General features: G+C 40.6%; 1 protein-coding gene across 2 annotated transcripts; it reads left to right on the forward strand.

Annotated features, from left to right (window-relative positions):
- Positions 1-9,890: 9,890 nt before the first annotated feature.
- Positions 9,891-10,282, forward strand: LOC118540642 (large ribosomal subunit protein P1-like). 2 transcript variants are annotated; one of them, XM_078071701.1, is made up of 2 exons: positions 9,891-9,961; positions 10,037-10,282. In XM_078071701.1, exons 1-2 carry the CDS (start codon positions 9,891-9,893, stop codon positions 10,185-10,187), a joined length of 222 nt encoding a protein of 73 aa, XP_077927827.1. In that variant the 3' UTR covers positions 10,188-10,282. The 2 variants fall into 2 exon arrangements, with proteins under 2 accessions (XP_077927827.1, XP_035955794.2); XM_036099901.2 differs by having other exon boundaries at positions 9,891-10,282.
- The last annotated feature ends 12,689 nt before the right edge of the window (positions 10,283-22,971 follow it).

Below are 22,971 nucleotides of genomic sequence, written 5' to 3' on the forward strand. Positions count from 1 at the left end.
GGAGCAGAATGGTGGTTGCTGTTGGGGACAGGGCTCCCTGGTGTTCTAAATCCCCAGCACACTCCTTTGTGCATTGAACAAGCTTCACAAACACCCACTGATTGGGGCTGGGTGAAAAGATCCTGGGATCCAAATCCTAGGACACTGACAAGGAAGACATGCTCTTACCAACCTCCTTGTTAAATTAGAAAGATATATACACAAGATGTATTCTCTGGTTTTGTTTGTTCTGTTTCTTTAAGCGCTCTATAGTGCTATTTACGTCCTTCACTCTGCGGCAGAGAATTATAACCAGACGGGATCATTTGGAGTGATTACTGAAAGGTGCTTCATGAGGATGAGCTAGCTCAGAGAGGAACCAGCGCCTTGTCAGGAAGAGAGGAAGGCCTGGGCATTTGGCAAATGTTTACTAAGTGGCAGGCCTCTCAACTCGGCCAGCTTACCAATGTAACATGATACATGGCCCGGCAGAAGCACTGGTACCCATAATACAGGCCAGGACGCTGATGTTCAGACAAGCTGGGCAATTGGACCAACTACACAAAATGGGACACAGCAAACCCGGGGATTCTTCGCTCTAAAACCCACACTCTTGCCATGATATCACACCGAATTTTGTACCAGAGGACCTGTGATAGACTTGTGATTGTCACTCACCAGCCAGTGGCCTTCTTTCTGAGGCTCCAATTTCCTCCCTCGCCTCAAGGGAGGGAGTGTTGGGCCACTAGGTGATGCTGGCTGGTTCTCCGGTTTGGGTCTCAGTGGCCAGCCGGCTGTACCTGTCACCGCTAGTCTCTGCAGCCCTCTAGCGGTGCTTTGGAGGATGTGGAGTGGCGCCTTACCTTCCCGTTGCCATATTCACAAAGGGCAGATGCGGGGTGTCTGGGAGCTCGGCGCCCTAAGGCCTTCACTGATGACCAAGACAGATGATGGGGCTCAGAGGAGCCCTAGAGACAGAGATGAAGAGACCGGTCCAGAGCACTGCTATTTTTAAAACTTTGGTCCTGTTTGTTCTACGCTATATCGGGAACTCTCACTCACTCTTGAATGATAAAGAGTGAAAACCCCAAATGTGGATTAAAATTTTCATTTTAAATCCATTTGTGGGATGTACATATACCTGCCCTTGCTTGCCTCCCACCGGCTCTATACCATGAGGCCATCTTGGCGCCAGAGGGAGTGCCAAGAAGACGCGTGGTAGGCGGCACACGCAGGGTCAGGGTCTGGCTTTGCTGCCTGTGCACATCACTGACATCACTGGTCATCTCACCTCTACACGCAGAACGTCTGATCGACAAAATCAGGGGATCGGTGGTAGAGCCCTTGCAAAGTCTGACATCTTATGCGTGTGCCTGGAGTGACTTCTTCTTTAGAATGGCAGAGTTTTACCATCCCATCCAGTCTTTCATTTGGCTATTCTTGCCAACGGAAACATGCTTTTCCGAGAGCTGGGATAGAGGATGTTAGGTAAGGATCTTATTCGAAGCTATAAAGCAGAGTAAGGGGAGCAAGCATGGCCTCATGTTCCATCTGCATGCTGATGATGCCCACTTCTCCATGCACCTTTTCCCTGAGATCCAGACTTAGCACCTCCCTGTTTACTCCATTTGGAAGTCTAACATATTTCAAACGTAACATGGCCAAACAGAGCTATTGATTCCCCACTCACAACTATATTCCCACATCTCAGCCTTCCTCACCTTAGCAAATGGTACCACCATCTACCCAGGAACTCTGAAAGCCCTATTGGATTCCTTTCTTTCACTCATATCCCTGCACCTAGGCTTTCAATAAACCCTTTGGCTCTACCTATAAAATATATCTCAAAGCTGACACTTCTCCCATCTCCACTGGCTGCTAGAACACATCATCTTCTCTCCACCTAGGTTACAGCCGCAACCTCTTTTTTTTTTTTTAATTCTTAATATACTATCTTTATTTTTTTATTATTATGTTATGTTAATCACCATACATTACATCATTAGTTTTTGATGTAGTGTTCCATGATTCATCATTTGTGTATATTACCCAGTGCTCCATGCAGAATGTGCCCTCTTTAATACCCATCACCAGGCTAGCCCATCCCCCCACCCCCCTCCCCTCTAGAACCCTCAGTTTGTTTTTCAGAGTCCCATTGTCTCTCATGGTTCGTCTCCCCCTCCGATTTCCCCTCTTCATTCTTCCCCTCCTGCTATCTTCTTCTTCTTTTTTTTTTAACATATAATGTATTATTTGCTTCAGAGGTACAGATCTGTGATTCAACAGTCTTGCACAATTCACAGCGCTCACCATAGCACATACCCTCCCCAATGTCCATCACCCAGCCACCCCATCCCTCCCAACCCCCACCTCTCCAGCAACCCTCAGTTTGTTTCCTGAGATTAAGAATTCCTCATATCAGGGGCGCCTGGGTGGCTCAGTTGTTAAGCGTCTGCCTTCGGCTCAGGTCATGATTCCAGGGTCCTGGGATCGAATCCCACATTGGGCTCCCTGCTCTGCAGGAAGCCTGCTTCTCCCTCTCCCACTCCCCCTGCTTGTATTCCTGCTCTCGCTATGTCTCTCTCTGTCAAAAAAATAAATACAATCTTTAAAAAAAAAAAAAAGAATTCCTCATATCAGTGAGGTCATATGATACATGTCTTTCTCTGATTGACTTATTTCGCTCAGCATAACACTCTCCAGTTCCATCCACGTCATTGCAAATGGCAAGATTTCATTCCTTTTGATAGCTGCATAATATTCCATTGTGTATATGTACACCACGTCTTCTTTATCCGTTCATCTGTCGATGGCCATCTTGGCTCTTTCCACACTTTGGCCATTGTGGACATTACAGCCGCAACCTCTTAACCGGTCTCAGACTTCCATGCTTTCCCTGCAATCCATCCTCCATCACGATCATTCATAAAAGCAGAGCAGAGCACCCCCTTGCTTAAATCCATCTAGCAGTTATGCCTTTGCACATAGAATCGAATCTTAAAGGCCTTATTTTGCTGTTTCCTGAGTGTCTGCCCATCCAACCCTGCCACTCTCGCCAGCCTCCCTTTCCTCCCCTTGCCCATCACTCACCTCCTGTTGTTCTGGCCACCCTGGCCTTCCTCTGTCCTCAAGATGCCACAGTCTTTCTCTTCTCAGGGCCTGTGTGGGCTTCTCTGCCCCAGAGTCTCTTCCCCTAGATCTTGGTATGGCGTCCCCCTTTCTCTCCATCAGTAACACCTCTTCATCTCAAATGTGACCTCCTCTGAGCAGCCATCCCTGGCCACTTCACTGAAGCAGTCCCTCAGTCGCATCCCCATATTTAGTGTTCTTTCTAACCCTGATGCATGCCTGGTATTATTTTATTTATTTGTTAAGAGTTAACAGGACAGGGTGCCTGGGTGTCTTAGTCGGTTAAACGTCTGCCTTCAGCTCAGGTCATGATCCCGGGGTCCTGGGATCGAGCCCCGCATCAGGCTCCCTGCTCGTTCACTCTCTCTCTCTGTCAAATAAATAAATAAAATCTTTTTTTAAAAAAAAGAGTTAACAGGACTCTCACACTAGACTGTAAGCCCCTTTAGGTCAGAGAGTGCGCTCATCTTGTTCACCGGTGATTCTCCAGTGCCTTCCCTTGTGCCTGTCACAAAGTCGGTGTTCAAAAATACTTGGTGAGGAGCTAACTGACAAGCTGGTAGGCACAGCTTGCTTCCCTAACTCTTAACTCTACAGAACTGTGTTCACCGTCCCAGCACGTGCTTTTGTCATCCAGAGGAAAAACATTTTCCAGTCATGGCACCTTTGCCCCATTCTCTAGTCTTAATTGAACACACTTCCCCGGAAAACCTGCTCTGGCCCAGCAGAGAGGGAAGCAAGGAGGGGAAGTGTATATGTGTGCATGGTGACTGTGTATTTATGTGTGCCCACGTGTGTGTTAGGGGGGAGAGCCGGGATTTCATTTTAGAGTTGAGCGTGGTAAATGATTTTCAGTTGCCTTCTCCACTACTGTGAGCCTAACTTAGTGTAAATAAAGCACCAGGTGGCAGCAGGGGAGTATTACTGCACTTCCTTCCCAGGGAATCGCCTGCTGTATGACGTGGACAGTTAGATACCCTCCTGCACAAAGAGCTTGCGACCAATAGATGGATTGGTTGTCCTTATATAAAGGTCTATATCTTCATTATCACAAACATATGCACTAAGTGCCCTTCTCTGCAAGATATTAGGCAAGGACTGTAGATTCTTAGCAGACCGGGGGGTGGGGGGGGGGCTTGCTTTGTGCAGATAAGGGGAATGTGGATGGCTGCACAAGCCCGGAGCAGGTAAAGGGATGGTCACATATTGCAATTATTTGCTGCCTTGCTGTTTAGTTTATTGTTTGTTTCCTCCTCTAGACTGAAGGTCCCTTGAGGGGAGGGACAAGTCTTTCACCTTTGAACTCTGAAACACATAGCAGAGAGCCTATCACATCACAGGGGCTTAATAAATATTTGTTGAAAACATGAGGAAAAGAAGTTAAAAAAATAAAACTGAGAAGGAAAAACAATGAACATTGTACAGAAAGAAGTTAGGAGCATGCCTTGTATGAAATACATGAGTTGCATGCTCTTAATCCCAGTTTATGGTCATGTTCTTTCTTCTTTTTGTCCTCTTCAAGAAAAGGCAAGAATCCTGCCATGCCTGACTTCGGTGGAATATTGGCCATCTAGAGGAGCTCTTCAGATCAGAAAGTCCAGTTGAATGAGTGAGATTACTAGCCAGAGAAAATCCTCAAGACATATTTTCATTTAGCTGATCAGCACCGCCCACCGTTCTTAGAGCTAAAAAGCATCAGTGTGTGCCTGGAGACCAGATTCTGTGTTTTCTTTTCTTTCTTTCTTTTTAAAAAATTTTTATTTATTTATTTGAGAGAGAAAGAGAGCACGAGCTGGGGAAGAGGCAGAGGGAGAAGGAGAAGCAGGCACCCCACTGAGCAGGAAGCCCTACTCAGGGCTTGATCCCAGGACCCTGGGATCATGACCTGAGCAGAAGGCAGATGCTTAACTGGCTGAGGCACCCAGGCGCCCCAAGATTCTGTTTTCAATCTTTAGCATCTTAGTATCTTTATTACTGCCCACACCATGAAAGACAAAGGGCATGCAGCTTACTTCTCAGCACTTGAGCTTCTCTTGAGGTGAGGTTCCCTTCATGTCTTTTCCATGTCAACCCAGCGCCCCCAGCCCCACAGCAGAGGGGTCCGAGAGCAGGTTTTTCCTCTCTGGGTGAAGAGGTGGTGGGATGAGACAGAGACGACTGACAGCCTTCAGAAAGAGGAGAGGCAGACAGGAAGAGAGCCCTAAGCCAGAGAAAGCTGTCGTCCAGGGCAAGGGACAGAGGAGGACACTGGGAAGAAGGGAGTTGAGGGTGTCTTAGGAGAGGTTAATGCAAGAGCAGCTTTCTCCAGGTCACCTGCCTAAACCTGCAAGTGCAAATTAGATTTCAGATTAGATTTATATTCTGTTCAATTTCATTCCTAAATACAGCTTAAATTCTAAGGACAGAATCATTCCTATGTATTCTCTCCATTCCCCAAATCCTGTTTCCTCCTCCAGTCCAGGGAGTCTGAATTCGAACTTCCTTTAGTGAGAGGGAAAGTCTTTCCTTCCACAATAATGGATTAAAAGTCTTAAAACTGCCAACAGAGGTAGCACACTGGTGCGAATGAATGTCAAAACATACCTGAAAGCTCCTTTCCTGTTGTCTAGGGGGAGGGGAAGGAACCATAGAGGAGAAAGCAGGAACTGGGGACTCTGGCCAAGTGGTTTCTCTTCATCCCTGTGCTGAGAAGAGAGGCTGTGGACCAATCCTCTCTGCAAAGAGCAATGCAGGCATTTCAGCAGCGCCTAATCTCTATTTTCCCATAATCTGTTCCACTTTTATAATAATTTCTAAAAATGAACACAAGCATTTTCTGAATTGTGGATGATTCCCTCTCTCTCTCTCGTTCTTTTAAAGATTTAATTTATTTATTTGACAGGGAGAGAGAGAGCACAAGCAGGGGGAGCAGCAGGCAAAGGCAGAGGGAGAAGCAGGCTTTCCGCTGAGCAGGTAGCCCAGTGTGGGGCTCGATCCCAGGACCCTGCGATCATGACCTGAGCTGAAGGCAGACGCTACAGAAAAACTGCATATGGCCTCCTAGTTTTGGTGCCTGGGTTTGTGTGTGTTTGTGATCACATTCCTGCCAAGTGAAGGCCAAACAATACCTCCAAATTATCTATAGATGAAGGTTTTCTGCTAGTTCAGGAAAGTAAAAGTGCTGGGAGAATTTTCATCACTACCATGTGACAGAGAAAAATCGAAACACCAAACTTGAAAGAATCTGTGCATGTCAGTGAGTATAGCATTTGTATTGTACTCATATTTTAAGTGTTTTCCTTGTATGCCTTGTTCATACTAACTTACTACAGTTCAATAGCAGAAAATAAGTCAATATGCAATAACTAATTTGCTTAAAAGAATTTTTTTAAATTACAGTTTTTTATTTGGGAGGGCTACACCCCTACATTGATTGACCCATCCAAAAATAAATCTGTGGTTAAATGAACTCCATTTTTAAAAAAGAAATTTATCAGCGATGATATGATAATTCAAATGCACAGTCAGAAAAACCAAGTTAATAATAAGATGTTATGTTTTTACCAATAAGCCCCGCATTGGCTCTTCAAGCATTACAGCTCCCCTTTGGGAATTTACAGTACATGTTAGCCTACTTTTACATGAGAAAACTGTTTAAGTACGCCTGCAGTTTTCCAAAATTATTTGACTACATGAAACTATTTTTCATGGAATAATCACTGAGATCTTACGAAGTTCTCCAGAACACAGTAATGAAGAATTGTTCTAGACTAGGGAAAAGCAGATCACACACTTCTCACTGAGGAGATAAGCAAGATAACCAAGTCTGAAGCTTTGATGGGAATGTGGTTCCAGGAGGTGGGAGGAATTAAAAAACAGAAATGTTTTCTTCTGCGAATGCTAATGATTCCTCTGAGGAAGGAGAGGTTGGGAGCATATTGAATGTCCAGGGTGGCTGTGCAGGCTGCTGTCCAATCTACAGCCAAACCTGATGAGGACCACTTGTAGAAGCGAGAGAGACACACAGACAGGGATGCTTTCTTCAGCGTGGCCTAAAGGAGTAGACATTGGTGAAAGTTACTACAGAGCAGATTTCCCTATTTGTCCAGATGTCCAGAGATGAAATGACTGCACAGCACACGTGCTGTCCCTGAGCAGCTCAGACAAAGGCTGAATGGCAATGCGGATACAATTCAAGTATCAATTAAGTGGTTGGGATCAATGGTTTTTAACCTTGAGTTTCTACGAGTCAACTCTTTTGTGATCAAAATTGAGATATGTACCCAAGATAACAATGTACCCTACAGGATCATAAGAACACTTAAGTGATCATCGTGTATTAAAATGTTGACTCCTTAAATCCTCCCCAACAACCCAAGGAGGGAGGCACTGATTTTATCCCCATTTAATGGATGAGTAGCTGTGATGAGGAAACAGTCATGCACATCACTGTCCCTTTAAATTAATGACCACAGACCTCAAGTGGGCACTGATGCTGCCCAGCTATCAAACTACATCTCTCTTCCATTTACTCTTCTCTCCTCAAATCTCCAGCATCTCCCCAGTCCTCGCTCACAGACGATCCTGGTACTTCCTGTGTCATAGAGAAAATTGGAGTAATCAAAGGAACTTCCACAATACTCCTACCAACTCCCATGCATTCTGCGCCCCCACTGTTCCTCCAGCTGAAGGACCTACACACCTAACTAGACCAACTCTCGCACCTGTGCGCCAGATCCCACACTGTATCATCTACTCAAGGCCCTCACTCAGCATTATCCCCTCTTCCTCCCACAGTATCAATTGTCTTGTGTGACCAGTCATTTTCATCATATGCATTCTGCCATTTCTCTTATTTTTGAAAAACTTCATTGCTTTCTCCCTTGCCTTTCTTAACCCCATCCCCCTTCCAGCTGTACCACATTTCTTCTTTGCTTCCCTTTATAGCAAATGCCTCAGTCAGCTAATTGCTAATGCATCCAATTCTTCTCTTGCCATTCTTTCATAAACTGACTCCAATCAGGCTTTCACCTCCACTACGCCGCCCAAACTGCTCTTGTCAAGATCACCGGTGGCTGCCAGATGGCTAGATCCAATGGACACGATCTTAGTCCTCTCCCCTGACCTATCTACAGCATTTGACATCATTGGTCATTTCTTCCTCCTGGGAACACCTTCTGTGCTTGGCTTCCTGGTAACACACTTTTAGCTTTCTTCCTCCCTCACGGGCTGCTCCTTCTCCATTATGTTGCCTGGTTCCTCCACTTCCTCCAGACCTCTTCATTTGGAAGTGCTTCAAGGTCCAGGTTTTGAACTACTTCTTTTCTAATTTCCCTGGTCACCTCACCTAGTTTTATGGTGTTAGAATGTCACCTAAATGCTGTGGACTCCAAATGTGTCTCGGGCCCACACCTTTCTCTTGAGCGCCAAGCTCTTATACTCCACTGGCTACTTGACATCTCCAGTTGGATGTCTAATAGGTGTCTCAAATGTAACAACACTAAGCTTCGGATCTTTTTCAGTGAGTGCGATGCTGCACTGCCCGCATCCCCTTTCAGGATGGAGGCTCCTATCTCACTGGATCACAGCAAAGCCCCCGCCTGAGAATTGCTCTCAGCTGAAAGGAGCGGTCTTGCCTAACGTAACATCCTCCTTGGAGGAATCTCCCTTCCAATGTCTGCTTGGTGTGGGAGCTACAATGGCCTGGTCCCCTTGCCTTGATTTAAGACAACTCTTAAGAGTCATCTAGCTCCACATGAGATCAACTGAAGCCTCTGTCAAAACTGGATCACTTCTCTGTCTGCCCGACCCTACTTCTCTCACTCTCATTACAGGTGGGGCCCTGCAACACTAATCCCTGTCTCAGATCTGTTTTCTGGGGAATATGGCTAAGATAGTAAATATTGAGAATGTTCCTAGGAAACAGACTCTGAAAAAATATTTTGGAACTAGATCACCAGCTTATTGGCTGGGTGTGAAAGCCTCATAACTGGTGGTAGGTGGAGTCCTTGCTATAGTGGTTTTTAAAGCTACCATCATCAATTGTTCTATCAGTGATTGAGAGGGGTGTTGATATCTCTACTATAATTGTAGATTTATCTACTTCAGTTTGATCAGTTTTTGATGCTCTGTTATTAAATGTATACACGGTTAGGCTTGTTATCTTTAATCCTGGTTATATATCTTATTATGAAGTATAGTTTGTTTCCCTTTGTCTGGTTTAGTGATGTGAGTCAGTAAGTTTCATTTTTAGTCTCATATTTGCATATGTTTCTTTTTGTTCAGGGCCCCATTTAGATATACCTTTGCTGAGAAGCTCCTGAAGACAGAATTTATTATTACCTCTGGCAATCATAATGAGCATGGAATCCACTGAGCACAGACTGCATGTGTTTGTTTTAATTTTATTGAGCATAGATTGCATGTATTAATTTATATATGGATTGGCTGCTCTTGGGTCAGACATATATCTGTTGTCCAAAATATGTGCGTGTTGGGTGGGGAGGGGGAGGGCTGACATGATACAACATGACTGTACAGGGCTACTCCTTAGTTAGGGCCTATGGATGTGCCATCCCCTTAATGAAAAGTGGAGAACATGTATACCATCGATGACTAAATATAAGATGAACCTGAAATATAAGATGATTTTCCTTGTAAGATTTATCCATGTTGCTTTTTCCTTAGCTGCAGCTGGGGTGCTCAGTCTTTCCAAGGAAGCTAAGGCCACTGGGGTGAGGCCCTCACTTGACCTGGTGACTAGCACCACACTCGGCAGTGCCCGCTCAGCAACTGCCCACACCATGGCCTCCCTCTTGGAGCTTGCCTGCATCTACTTGACCCTCATCCTGCACGATGATGAGATGACTGTCACGGAGGATAAGATCAATGCCCTCCTTAAAGCAGCAGGTGTAGATGTTGAACCTTGCTGGCCTGGCTTGTTTACAAAGGCCATGGCCAATGTCAACATCGGGAGCCCCATCTGCAATGCAGGGGCTGGCGGACCCGCCCCAGCAGCTGGTGCTACACCAGCAGGAGGTCCTGCTCCCTCCACCAGGTCTGCCCCCACTGAGGAGAAGAAAGTGGAAGCAAAGAAGTAAGAATCAGAGGAGTCTGATGATCACATGCGCTTTGGTCTTTTTGACTAAACCTCTTTTGTAACCTGTTCAATAAAAAGTTGAACTCTTCAAAAAAAGATTTGTCCATGTTGTTGCATGTAGCTCTAGCTTATTCACATCCTGTTTAATATTGCATTGTATGAATATACCATATTATCCATTTTTCAGTCGATATTCATATGGAACTCTATTGCTTTTCAAACTGTATTTAAAATCCTTGTTTATTCTGTCATACAACAGATAAAATTGTGAGGTCATACTTTTAGGAAAAATTACTAAATATATAAATTTCTCTCCACCCCCCCCCCCACCATTTCCATCAGGGATAGCTCTTGCACATCTAAATATTATTTGTTTGATATCATTTAAAGCTAATTAATCTTTTGCCACCTGAAGTGCTTGGTAGTTCAGAATAAAATAATTAAGAGTGTGCTGTAACAGGAGGCTTTGCAAATAGCCTTCTTTTCTGAGTGGGAGTATTGCAAGAGAAATGAAAAACATGTCCACAAAGTACTTATACACAAATGTTTATAGCAGTTTTATTCCTAATAGACCCAACTGGAAATGACCCAAATTTCTATCAACGAAGTGAATGGATAAACATATTGTGGGATATTTATACAATGGAATACTAATTGGAATTTAAAAGTAAAATTATTGTTATACAAAATCTCAAAAACATTTGGTCATTTTTGGAAGATCACACCTTCACTAGGTTGTGAAAGCCAAGCCAAGCCAAGCCAAAAGGGGAGTGGGTTAGGGTAAGGTGTGGCTATATTAAAATGACAAGAACAGTTTTTTGAGGAAGGAACATTTGAGGTAAGATTTTAAGAATGACAATGAGCCAGACATCAAAAAAGCTGGGGGTAGTACTCTAGCTAATGGAACAGCAAGTGCAAAAGACTGGAAGGCAGGAAAGGTCATGCTTTGTTGAAGAAGGGAGACCCCTTGTGGCTGAAGTAGCAGATAGAAGAAAAGACTAGGAGCCAGGAGTAGAGTTGGTATAAGGCTAGAGAGAGAGGCAGGAACTAGGTTATGTACACCTCTACAGCCTATGGTAAGGGACATACTCTTAAAATCAAACCTACTGGGGTGCCTGGGTGGCTCAGTCGTTAAGCGTCTGCCTTCAGCTCAGATCATGGTCCCAGGGTCCTGGGATCGTGCCCCACATCAGGCTCCCTGCTCCGTGGGAAGCCTGCTTCTCCCTCCCCCGCTCCCCCGCTTGTGTTCCCTCTCTTGCTGTGTCTCTCTCTGTCAAATAAATAAATAAAATCTTAAAAAATAAAAAAAAAAATAAATACAAGGATAATTTGGCAACATGTATTTAAAAAAATAAATAAAATCTACTGAGGAATAATGTATATAAAAGATAATATTTATGTATAAATATATATATAATTTATATATTAGTATATTATATATTGGGGCAAAGTGTATATTATATATAGGGATATAATATATATATTTGTTATATATAGTTTAGTTATATGTTATTATATACTGAGGTATAATATGTATTATATAAGATATTATATATATATATATATATATATTTTTTTTTTTTAAGTAAGCTCTAGGCCCAATGTGGGGCTTGAACTCATGACCCCAAGATCAAGAGTCACATGCTCCACCAACGGAGGCAGCCAGGTGCCCCTAGGATATAATATATGTTTATTATATATATAATAAAATGCACTCATTTGAAGTATACAATTTAGTGAGCTTAACATAAATGTCAAATATGGTTACTTCAAGTAACCACTATCAGGATCCAAATAAAGAACATTTCCAGTACCCAAAGAATTCTCTTCTTCCTCATTCTAGCGGACATTATCCATCCTCAGTCCTAGCCAACCTAGGCGATTGGCTTTGCCTATTGTAGAAGTTCATATAAAGGGAATCATCTGAGCTTCTTTTGCTCAGCACAAATATGCCAATATAGTTCAGTTGGAATTCAACAAAATGCTGGAACAATTGTATATCCATATGGAGAAAAATCAACCTCAGCTCTTACCTAGCACCATACTCAAGACTTAATTCAAATTTATCTGTACACCTAAGCATGGCAAAGCTATAAAACTTCCAGAGGAATACATAGATAATCTCTGTAACTCAGTAGTAGGCAAAGATTTCCTAGTTCAGACACTAAATAAGACAAAAACATTTAAAATGACAAAATTGGACTTCATCAAAATTCAAAACCTCTAAAGTGTCTGCTTTTCACAAGACACTTAATAAAAGGAAAAGTCACAGACTGGGAGAAAATATTCACAGTATGTATATCTGACAAAATGTGTATGGCATATATAAAGAAATCTTAGGGCGCCTGGGAGGCTCAGTTTGTTAGGCAATTTGGTTTCGGCTCAGGTGATCTCAGGGTTGTGGGGTCTGCTGAAGATTCTCTCTCTGCCTCTGTCCCCCTGCTCTCTCTCTCTAAAATAAATAAATAAAATCTTAAAAAAAATAGAAATCTTATGACTCAATAATAAGATGAAAATCTAATCAAAATGGGCAGAAGATTTGAACAGACCCTCCACAAAAGAAGATATATGAATGGCCAGCAAGCACAGGAAAAGATTCTCTGTATCTTGAGTGCTTAAAAAACCAAAAATTAAAACCATAATGAGATATCAACATTGCTATCTCAATATATAGCTAAAGTTAAAAATATTGACAGTAACAAGTATGGGCAAGAATGTGGAGCAACTGGAATGCTCGTATATCAGACTACAGCAACTATTCTGGAAAACAGTTTGGTGGTTTCTTGTATATAGCTTTTTAAGATTTTATTTATTTATTTGGCAGAGAGAAAGAGACAGCACAAGTAGGCAGAGAGGCAGGCAAAGGGAGAGGGAGAAGCAGGCTCGCCGATGAGCAGAGAGCCTGACCCCAGACGCCCCTGGTGGTTTCTTATAAAGATACACTTACCATATGCCCAGATTTTAAGTCCACTTTATCTCTACTATTTATCAGCTATGCTTTTTGTTGTTGTTGTTAGGAGTTGCTCTAAGGTTTATAACCCACACTTTTAGTTTATTATAATCTACCTAAATGCTATTATCCCACTTCACAAATAATGTCTGACCCTTACAACAGGATGCTTTCTGTAGTCTCCTCCCATCCTTTGTGCTGTTGGCATCACTGATTTTATCTCTGTTTGCTATAGACCCCACAATACATTGCTAATGGTTTTGCTTTAAATGGTCCATTATCTTTGAAAGAAATAAAAAGATGACAAAGAAAATTGTTTTACTCTTATATATACCATTTCCAGTATTTTCATTACATGTATAAATCCAATTTTCACCTGGTATCCTTTTTCTTACACTTGAAAATTTTTCTTTAACATTTCTTGTTTAGACTGGCTTATGATGAATCCTCCTAGTTGTTTTTTGTCTGTTCACTTTTATTTTTTTAAGTACCAATAACTTATTTATCTGACTTAATATGCCATATAGATAGTAGGCTTTTAATAAAGGTATTTGACTTTCACATATGCATTAAATTGGCTTTTAATAATCTTTCACTGGTCAGAAAAAGCAAATAGTTTCCATAATTATTGCAAGGTAGAATCTTATTTTAAGATATTAATTATTTATGATTATGGGGGGGGAGAGCAGGAGAAGGAGAAAGAGAATAATCCCAAGCAGGCTCCATGCCCAGGGTGGAGCCCGACGTGGGGCTCAATCCTATGACTCTGAGGTCATGACCCTGAGATCATGACCTGAGCTGAAATCAAGAGTCAGAAGCTTAACCAGTTGAGCTACCTAGGTGCCCCTCTGATTATTATTAATTAAGGAAATAACTAGGGTATGCCATTTTGAGGAGAAGATTGGTGGGGCAGAAAAACGGAGAGGTTTTTTTATTATTTTACTAACATAAAATATTGGGTGGGCTTATTGATCACCAGATTGATAGACTGATAGATGAAACTGATTCTATTGTAAATCCTAGAGAAAACAACTGATTCTTTAAAAGTGTGCAAATTTTCTTCTCAAATGAAAAGGGCACAGCTGTAGTATATTGCCAGACAGATATAGATGTTTATCAACCAATTTAGACACATAGAAATGCTAAGAAGAATCAGGTAAAAGTTGTCATTTAAACTGAGAAACTTAGACTCTAGTTCTGCAAAAACTGCGTCAGAGGGCCTTCCACATTAATACTCAGGAGTTTTTTTTTCTTGAACTAGTTTCACAATGGAGAAAGGCTTTTTCTTTAAAAGTGCAATGAAGGGGCACCTGTGTGGCTCAGTTGGTTAAGTGTCTGACCCTTGATTTTGGCTCAGGTCATGATCTTGGGGTCATGATCTCAGGGTCCTGAGATTAAGCCCTGCCGTGTAGGCTCTGCACTCAGTGGGAAGTCTGCTTCTCTCCCTTTCCCTCTGTCCTTCTACTCCTCCCCCGGCATGTGCATGCTCTCTCTCTCTCAAAATAAATTAAAAAATCTTTAAAAAATAAATAAAAATGCAATTAAAAGATATTCATTTATTACACTTATTTTTATTTATATTTCTGTAATAGCAATACATGTATATGAATATAATGTATAAAATAAGCATAATATATAACAGAAGATATATAATATATTAGAATACATATAATATATATAAACATATTTATATATCTGCTATATAAATATAGCAAAAAATGTGCCATGATTAGACCCTTAGAGTTTAGAAAGATAACTGTCATTATTGTGGAGAGTGGGGAGTAGAAGCCGCGGGGTATGGGGAGGCATGGGAAAGAGGCTGGTAAAAAAAAAAAATCAATTGAATAATTAAGTGTAGTTTGGTTCAAGAATAAACATTTTTTGAGGGCTTATTATGTGCATACAGAAGACCTGTCTTTCAAGAGCTTACAGTCCACTTGGAGAAACAGCTAAATAGTAATTTCAATTAAAATATGTTCAGCTTTATTCTTGAAAAATATTTTTCACTGGTTATAGGTTTCTTAATGGACAATTTTTCTAGAACTTTAAAGATGTTATTCTATTGTTTTCTGGCTTGCACAGTTTCTGACAAGGCATCCATGATAATTCTTATCTTTGTTACTCTGTATGTAATGTGTCTTTTCTTATTGTTAGTTTCAAAACTTTCTATCAGATTTTCTTTCTTTTAGCAATTTGATCACGTCATACTTAAGTGATAATGTGTGTATGTGTCCTGCTTGTTGTTCACTGAGTTTCCTTGATTCGTGTGTTGATAATTTCATAAAATTTAGAAATTTTTGGCCATTGTTTTTCCAAATACCTTTTCTGTTCCCCTTCTCTCTCTTCTCCAGGGATTCCAGCTACCTGTATGTTAGGTCACTTGATATTGTCTCACAAATTACTAAAGCTTTGGGTTTTCTCCCAGCCTTTTTCCTTCTGTGCTTCACTTTGCATAGTTTCTGTTGCTACGTCTTTAAGTTTACTGATCTTTTCTTCTGTAGTTTTTAATTTGCTATTAGTCTCACAGTGAACTTTATTTCAGATATGGTATTTTTTATCTTTAGAAGAAGTTTTATTTGGTTCCTTTTTATGTCTTCCATTGCTCTTCTCATTATGTTCATGTTTTCTTTTACATTGTTGAACATATGGAACATATTTATAATAGCTGCTATAATGTCTTTATTTGCTAAATATATCATCTCCCTCATTTTTGGATCTGTTTATACTGACTGTTTTTGTCCTGAAATTGCATTTTTCTCCTTCATCTTACATATGGTAAATTTTTAATTGGATGCTGGAAGTAATGAATTTTATATTCTTGAGTTCTATATTTTGTTACATTTCTTTAAAGAATGATTTTTTTTTTTTCCTATCAGTTTAAGTTAGTTGCAGATCAATTTGATTCTTTTAAGGCCTGTCATGAAATTCTTCAAGACAGGTCTAGAGGAGCCTTCAGGGCTAATTTAGCAACATTTCTTCTTCTTTTTTTTTTTTAAATAGGCTCCATACCCAGTGTGGGGCTTGAACTCACAACCCTGAGATCAAGAGTCCCATGCTCTACTGACTGTGGTAGCCAGCACCCCAAATTGAGCTACACTTCTAAGGTATGGCTCTTCTGGTATCCAGTGATGTCTCTACACTTCGCATTGTGGAAACTAGAATGATTTCTGGACCTGGGAATAATTTGGCTTACTGTTCTTTATATCTGCCTGGTGATTGGTCCTCCCCAGGGGTGATTCTTGCCTAGCCTCATGGGGTTTCTCCTTATGCATGCATGAATTGGCATTCCATCAAAGACTCAAGGGGATGCTAATGTTAATTTCTAGAATTCTTTCTCTGCATAACTGCCTCCTTCTGAATATCTTGCTCCACAAATTCCAGGGTTCCTAACCTCCCTGTACTCCTCTTTCTCCTCAAAAGAATAAGATGGGCTCATAAGACTGGGCTTTATTTGGATTCTCCCTCCCAGCACTGCAGTTGGGAAATTACCTTTTGGCAGGAAGCCTTGAAATGGTAGGGCCTACTTTGTTTTCCTTTTCTTAGGGATCCCTGTACTACATCTTGTCCAATATCTGAAATTGTTGTTTCTGATATTTTTACAGTTTTTTTTTTTTTTTGTATTTCTGATGACCTATCCTTTTACCTATGCATGACTGGAAGAGGAATCCCAGGAGTATACATTTTATTTCATTCTAAGAGAAATACACATAGAAAGTGGTCTTTCTGAGGGAAGGCAGAGGAGTATGTGATTACTGGTTTATATTTTCAAAATATCATTTTAGTTACCTTGTAGAAAACAAATTGGAGTGAAATAAGAGTAGAATCAGAAAAATGAGTGAAAGAATAGTGCTGGAATCTAAGTAAGAGTTTGTAGTGGCTAGGCCCAGGTTTGTGGTAAGGTCGATGAGATAGTCTTCAGAAACACAGACTCAGTCATAGATTGACTACTCAGTGTGGTTTGGGAATTGCACGATGGTGGAAGACAAATAGAGGGACAGATAAAAGGATGGGGGCATCAATGCCTCTACTTTGAACATACATAGTATGTTTGTGATGCTTATCAGACATCTAGGAGGAGATGTCAGTAGGCAATCATGTCTGTAAGTCACACTCTCAGGAGCAATGAGACCAGAGAAACAAATTTGAGAGTTGTAGACATACGGGTTTTAAAGTTATGGGAATGGATAAAGCAATCTTAAGGAGGTGGATGGTTAAAGTACTAAAACTTGACAGCCTCTCAGGTAGGGCATGTGGTAGATTTCTTAGTTTATTTGTAAATATCCATCTCTGGAAAATCAGAGAAAATCAAGCAGATATTGGCTTTAAATGTGTCAAATGTTCAATGCAGATCGATTTGGTAATGGACATGTAGCAGATGTTCAACAAGTTCAGGTTCCTGAAGGAATAATTCATTACAGTGTGGAAGGCAGGACTGATCCTGGTGGCTGTTACTATGAGTGTGTTCCCCAGGAGAGTTGCCAGGTAAATAACCAAGAAAACCAGGAAGAACAAAGCCTGTAGTTTGGATGGTTGGAAAATCCTAAGAAAATGAATTCAGTAACATCTGTTTGATCGTTCATTTCCAATGGTGTCACAGCGACAAAACAATAAAAAAAAGAAACCATAATAAAATACACCCCAAACGGGTTTGTAAACTTGTGAGTTTTGTCAAATGACTTTGGTTGCAAAGCAGCCTGGACATGAAAGGAAGACTGCAGGGCTGTCTTCAGGGAGACCATCGCTGCTCCTCACTAGACAGACCTTGCTGGCTGAAACCCAGGCACCTCCCACGTGGGCTTCTGTGGCTCCTAGAGGGTAAGCATAAATGCAGATTTGGTCCAAACCTGTGTGCGTCTCTGCATTAGAGTGAGCTCATTTCTCACTAGCTATGCAAAAACCTCCCTCCTGCCATTGCCCTCACTATATTATATAATTTATTTATATAAATGTCTTTTTATTATTATGAATATGTGTTTATAGATAAAAATAATAACAAAAATATACTTACCACCCACAAAATCAGTTTTATTTCAATGTATTTCTTTCTATTCTTTTTTTTTTTTAAAAGATTTTTTATTTATTTATTTCACAGAGAGAGACACAGTGAGAGAGGGAACACAAGCAGGGGGAGTGGGAGAGGGAGAAGCAGGCTTCCCGCGGAGCAGGGAGCCCAATGCGGGGCTCAATCCCAGGACCCTGGGATCATGACCTGAGCCGAAGGCAGACGCTTAACGACTGTGCCACCTAGGCGCCTCTCTATTCTTTTTTAAAAAAGATTTATTTATATATTTGAGAGAGAAAGTGTGGGGAGGGGCCAAGGGAGAGAGAGAAACTTTAACAGACCCCTCCCTGAGCTCAGAGCCAGATGCGGGGCTCCATCTGAAGACCCAAAGATCGTGACCTGAGCCAAAACCAAGAGTTGTATGTTCAACCAACTGTGCCTCTTGGGGGCCCCTCTTTCTATTCTTATTCTCTTTTCTTTTCCCCTTTTCCCTTGTCCATTCTCTTTCTCTGTCTCTCTATTTATATCTGAATATGTATCTGTCGCTTCACAAGATAGAGCTCTTAGTTTATATCCCATTTTGTATCTTTTTTTATACTAATGCCATAGTACAAACATTTTTCTATAGCTTTCAATATATGTGAATCTACAATTTCCAGTGGCCACATAACATTATATTATGTGGAGGTATACATTAAAATATATTTAATTAATCTCATATTATTGAACAGTTAGGTTGTTTTCATGATTTTGCCATTGTACTATATGATAAGCATCTTTTATATAATTATTTATGATCCTTTGCTAATTTCTTCAAGATGACAGTTTGGTTCTGTGCTTTTTAACAGATGTCTCGAAATTTTTTTGAGGGAAGCAATTTTTGTTTTGTATGGAGTTTATCTTTCTTAGTAAGATTAATTCCCTTTTTAGAGTTTATAAGTATTCAGAAATTTTAATCAACACATTAGTTTTAGGACAATTTCTTTGATATATTTCCTCATCGATAAAACTGAAAATAAAAAAACCAAAATTTCGCCTCTGTCAAATATTTTGTCTTTCCTAAGGGAGGAGTCAAAATGATCACCCACTTTCTATTAGTTTATTCATTTAAACTTGGAGCCAACACTGGGTTCTTTCCCAGTGTATCTGTTCTAGATTCGAAGTCAGTGAGCTGCAGTGGCAAGAGCAGGCTTTGGGGCAAGGTAGATTTGAATCCTGGCTTTGTCACTATGATCATGGACAAGTTATCTCTGTAATCTCTGTAAGTCTCAGTTTATTTATTTAAATGATAAAGATCATAGTATCTATCTCATATGTTTTTTTAGAAGGATTAAATTTGATTACCAGTTAGCCCATGTAAAAATCTCTTAAGATACATATACTCCTCAGATCTATCTTCCAAATGCTTCCCACATGTGTTCTCACCAGACCTACTACTAACTCCCTAGTCCAGGCTACCATCACCTGCCCCCTGGCCTGTGCAACAGCCTCCTTACTGACCTCCCCGCCTCCACTCTTGTCTCTATTAGTCCATTCTCATTATAGTCGCCAGAGTGAGTGACTTTATACAGATGGTCCCCAACTTACAGTGGTTAAACTTATGATTTTTCAACTTTACAGTGGTGTGAAAGCAATAGGCATTCAGTAGAAACCCTACTTCAAGTTGTGAATTTTTATCTTTTCTGGGGCTAGTGATATGCAGTGCCATTCTCTCTCGTGATGCTGAGCAGGGGAGTCCTAACTCCCAATCAGCCAGGTGATCACAAGGGTGAACAACCAATGCAATCACAACCATTCTGTACCCATTCAATCATTCTATTTTTCACAGTACAGTATTCAATAAATTACATGAGATCTTCCACACTTTATTACAAAATAGGCTTTGTGTTAGATGATTTTGCCCAACTATGGGCTAATGTGTTCTGAGCACACTTAAGGTAGGCTAGGCTAAACTATGATGTTCAGTAGTTTGGGTATATTAAATGCATTTTGACTTACGATATTTTCAATTTACAATAGGCTTATTGGGGTGTAACCCCATAGTAAGTCAAGGAAGATGTGTAGATATAAGTCCTGTCTTCTTGTGCTCAGTTTTCCAGTGCTTTCTCATCACACACAGGAAAAAGCCCCCTATAACCTAGCTTCTGAGGCCCGTATGATCTGGTCCCCAACTACTCAGAGATTAATTCTTACCACTCTTCCTATTCTCACTTGGCTTCATCCACACTAGACTTGTTGCTGTTTTCAATTACACCAAGCATGTTGCCACGTTTTTTTTCATATATACAATGCAAATTTATTCAGTCTTTAAAAAGAAAGACATACTGCCTTTTGCAACAATGTGGATGAACTTTGGGGACAATATGCTAAGTAAAATAACCCAGACACAGAAAGTAAAAAACCAAACAAACAAACTTCATGGTATCACTTACATGTGGCATCTTAAAAAGTTGAATACTGGAAACAGGGTAGAACAGTGGTTACGAATGTCAGGGAGTTGGGGGAAATATGGAGAAACTGGTCAAAGTGTTACAAAGTTACAGTTATAAACATGAATAAGCCCAGAGATCTAAAGTACAACATGGTGACTATGGGTAATAAAACTGTATTAAATAGTACAATTTTACAATGAAAGGATATTTCAGATGCTTTTATAAAAATGCTAATAATGAAAAGATGTATATAATTATTAGAAATAAAATAAAATGAAATAAAGACACATATGTAACATAGGTTTGTAAGAGAGCTACTAAGCATGTTCCCACTTGCTGTCCCCTCTGCCTAGAATTTTCTTTCCCTATATATTTGCACAATTCTTTCCTCTTTTCCTCTTTCCTCCCATGTCACTTCCTTGGGGAGGGTTCCTCTAACCTCTCCAACTGTAAGAGAACCCCTTGCTGCCCCTTAGTCTCCTTTATTTCTCTTTATAACACTAACCATTATCTGACATTTACTAAGACTTTAATTTCTATCTTCCCAAACAGAATATAAATTCTGTGAAGCCTGGGAATCTCCCCAATTTTGTTCAGTCTTAATGCTTACTATCTGGAATAGTAAACATATCTGGAATACTGAAAGATGCTCAATACATTTTCTTGAATAAATGCATGAATGAACAAATAAATGAATATACATTTTTTCCCAAATGATTCTGGAATCCAGTACATGTTTCTGGGTTAAGTCTAGCTTAATTTCTTTCTATTTTATCTAATTCTATCTTTTCTAGTCTTCCTGGGTATCCCTCCTTTATTTTAGGAAAGCTGTTATCAGTTACAACTCAAAATGGATTCTGTCCTCCTTCAGTTCAAAAATACTTCAGGGGCTCCTCATTCTCTATAACTGTAGTTCTCAAACTCAGTGCATATCAGAATCACTCAGAGGACTTCTTAAAAACAGATTTCTGGCCTCATGCCTAGCTTCTGATTCAGGAGGTCTGGGTAGGGACTGAGAATTTGCACTGCTAACAATTTCCCAGGTGAGGTTGTTGCTTCTGGTCTGGGGACCAAATTTGGAGAACTACAGCTCTGTAGAATTCAAACATCTTCACACAGTGTGCAAGTCAGGATATCATAGTGGTTAAGGTAGAAGAGACAGGGCAATCCAGTTCTACCATTCCCTAGCTTTGTGACTTTAGAAAGTTTATCTTATCTCTTTTGCCTTAGTTTCTTCATCTGTAAAATGAGGACAATTTTAACAGTAGTGCTTTCCTCTTAGATTTGTTGGGAAGTTAAATCAGAGAGTACCTAGAAAGCACTTAGCACAGGGCTCTGTAGAATAATCCATCCAAAAATGCTTATAGTTCTTCAAGGCCTTTCAGGAGCCTGCTTCTACCTCTTCACTTTCAAAGTACTAAGTGGGGATCTTTCAAACACCAATTGTTTTCACCCTTTTGTTCCTTGGCTCATAGCTTTTCACTGTCTAGGATGACTTTGCTTTCATTCTACTTTTTCCTGGTAAATTGTTACTCTTCCTTTAATAATGAATTCTGACAGTGCATCAATCTGAAAGCATTTTCTGAGTTTCTTTGATGGGGCTAGGTGTACCTCCATGTGGACAGTTTGCTGTCTATCTTCTATTTGTGATGTATATTTGTGGTGATGGTCCCATGGCAATGATGGTGAAGTTCCTACTTTGCTCTGTTGACTATCTCTCAGATGGACACATTAACAGTTAAATATAATAAAAAGTGAGCCCAATGATAGAGAAATTCCTAGAGCATTATGGGAGCTCAGAGGAAGGACAACATCCCTGGGCTTCCATTTACAAAAACCCTAAAGAGTGACACAAACTACCAAAACTGACTCACTAATTCCACATTCTCTCCACATACTCTTTCAAACTATTTAAGTTTTTATTTCTATCAGTTCATCAAAGTGTACCTTGTACAAGTCACCAATAACTTCCATGTAACCAAATCCAATCACCATTTCCAAGTGCTTATCTTACTTGATTTATTTGATGAAAGCAATTGTTTAGTTTCATTTGGCTATGGGACAATACTCTGGATTCTCTTCTTACCATATTGAATAATCCTTCTCCGTCTTTTTGATAGCTTCTTGCTATCGTCTGAATGTGTTCCCTCCAAAATTCACATGTTGGAATCTGAACACCCAGTGTGATGGGAGATTTTGGGAGATGAAGCTCTCATGAACGGTATTAGTGATTTTGTAAAAGATCCGCCATGTGAGGCTATAAGGAGTAGTCTTTGACCTGGGAGAGGGCCCTCACCTGATCATGTTGTCACCCTGACCTGAGATTTGCAGCTTCCAGAGCTGTGATGAATAAATTTCTGTTGTTTACAAGCTACCAATATGTGGTATTTTGTTATAACAG

This window comes from Halichoerus grypus, chromosome 5 (assembly GCF_964656455.1).
Source record: "Halichoerus grypus chromosome 5, mHalGry1.hap1.1, whole genome shotgun sequence".
NCBI lineage: Eukaryota > Metazoa > Chordata > Mammalia > Carnivora > Phocidae > Halichoerus > Halichoerus grypus.

Excerpts from the sequence above, each read along its gene's own strand:
- LOC118540642 (XM_036099901.2), top strand. The coding sequence starts at position 9,891 with ATGGCCTCCCTCTTGGAGCTTGCCTGCATCTACTTGACCCTCATCCTG.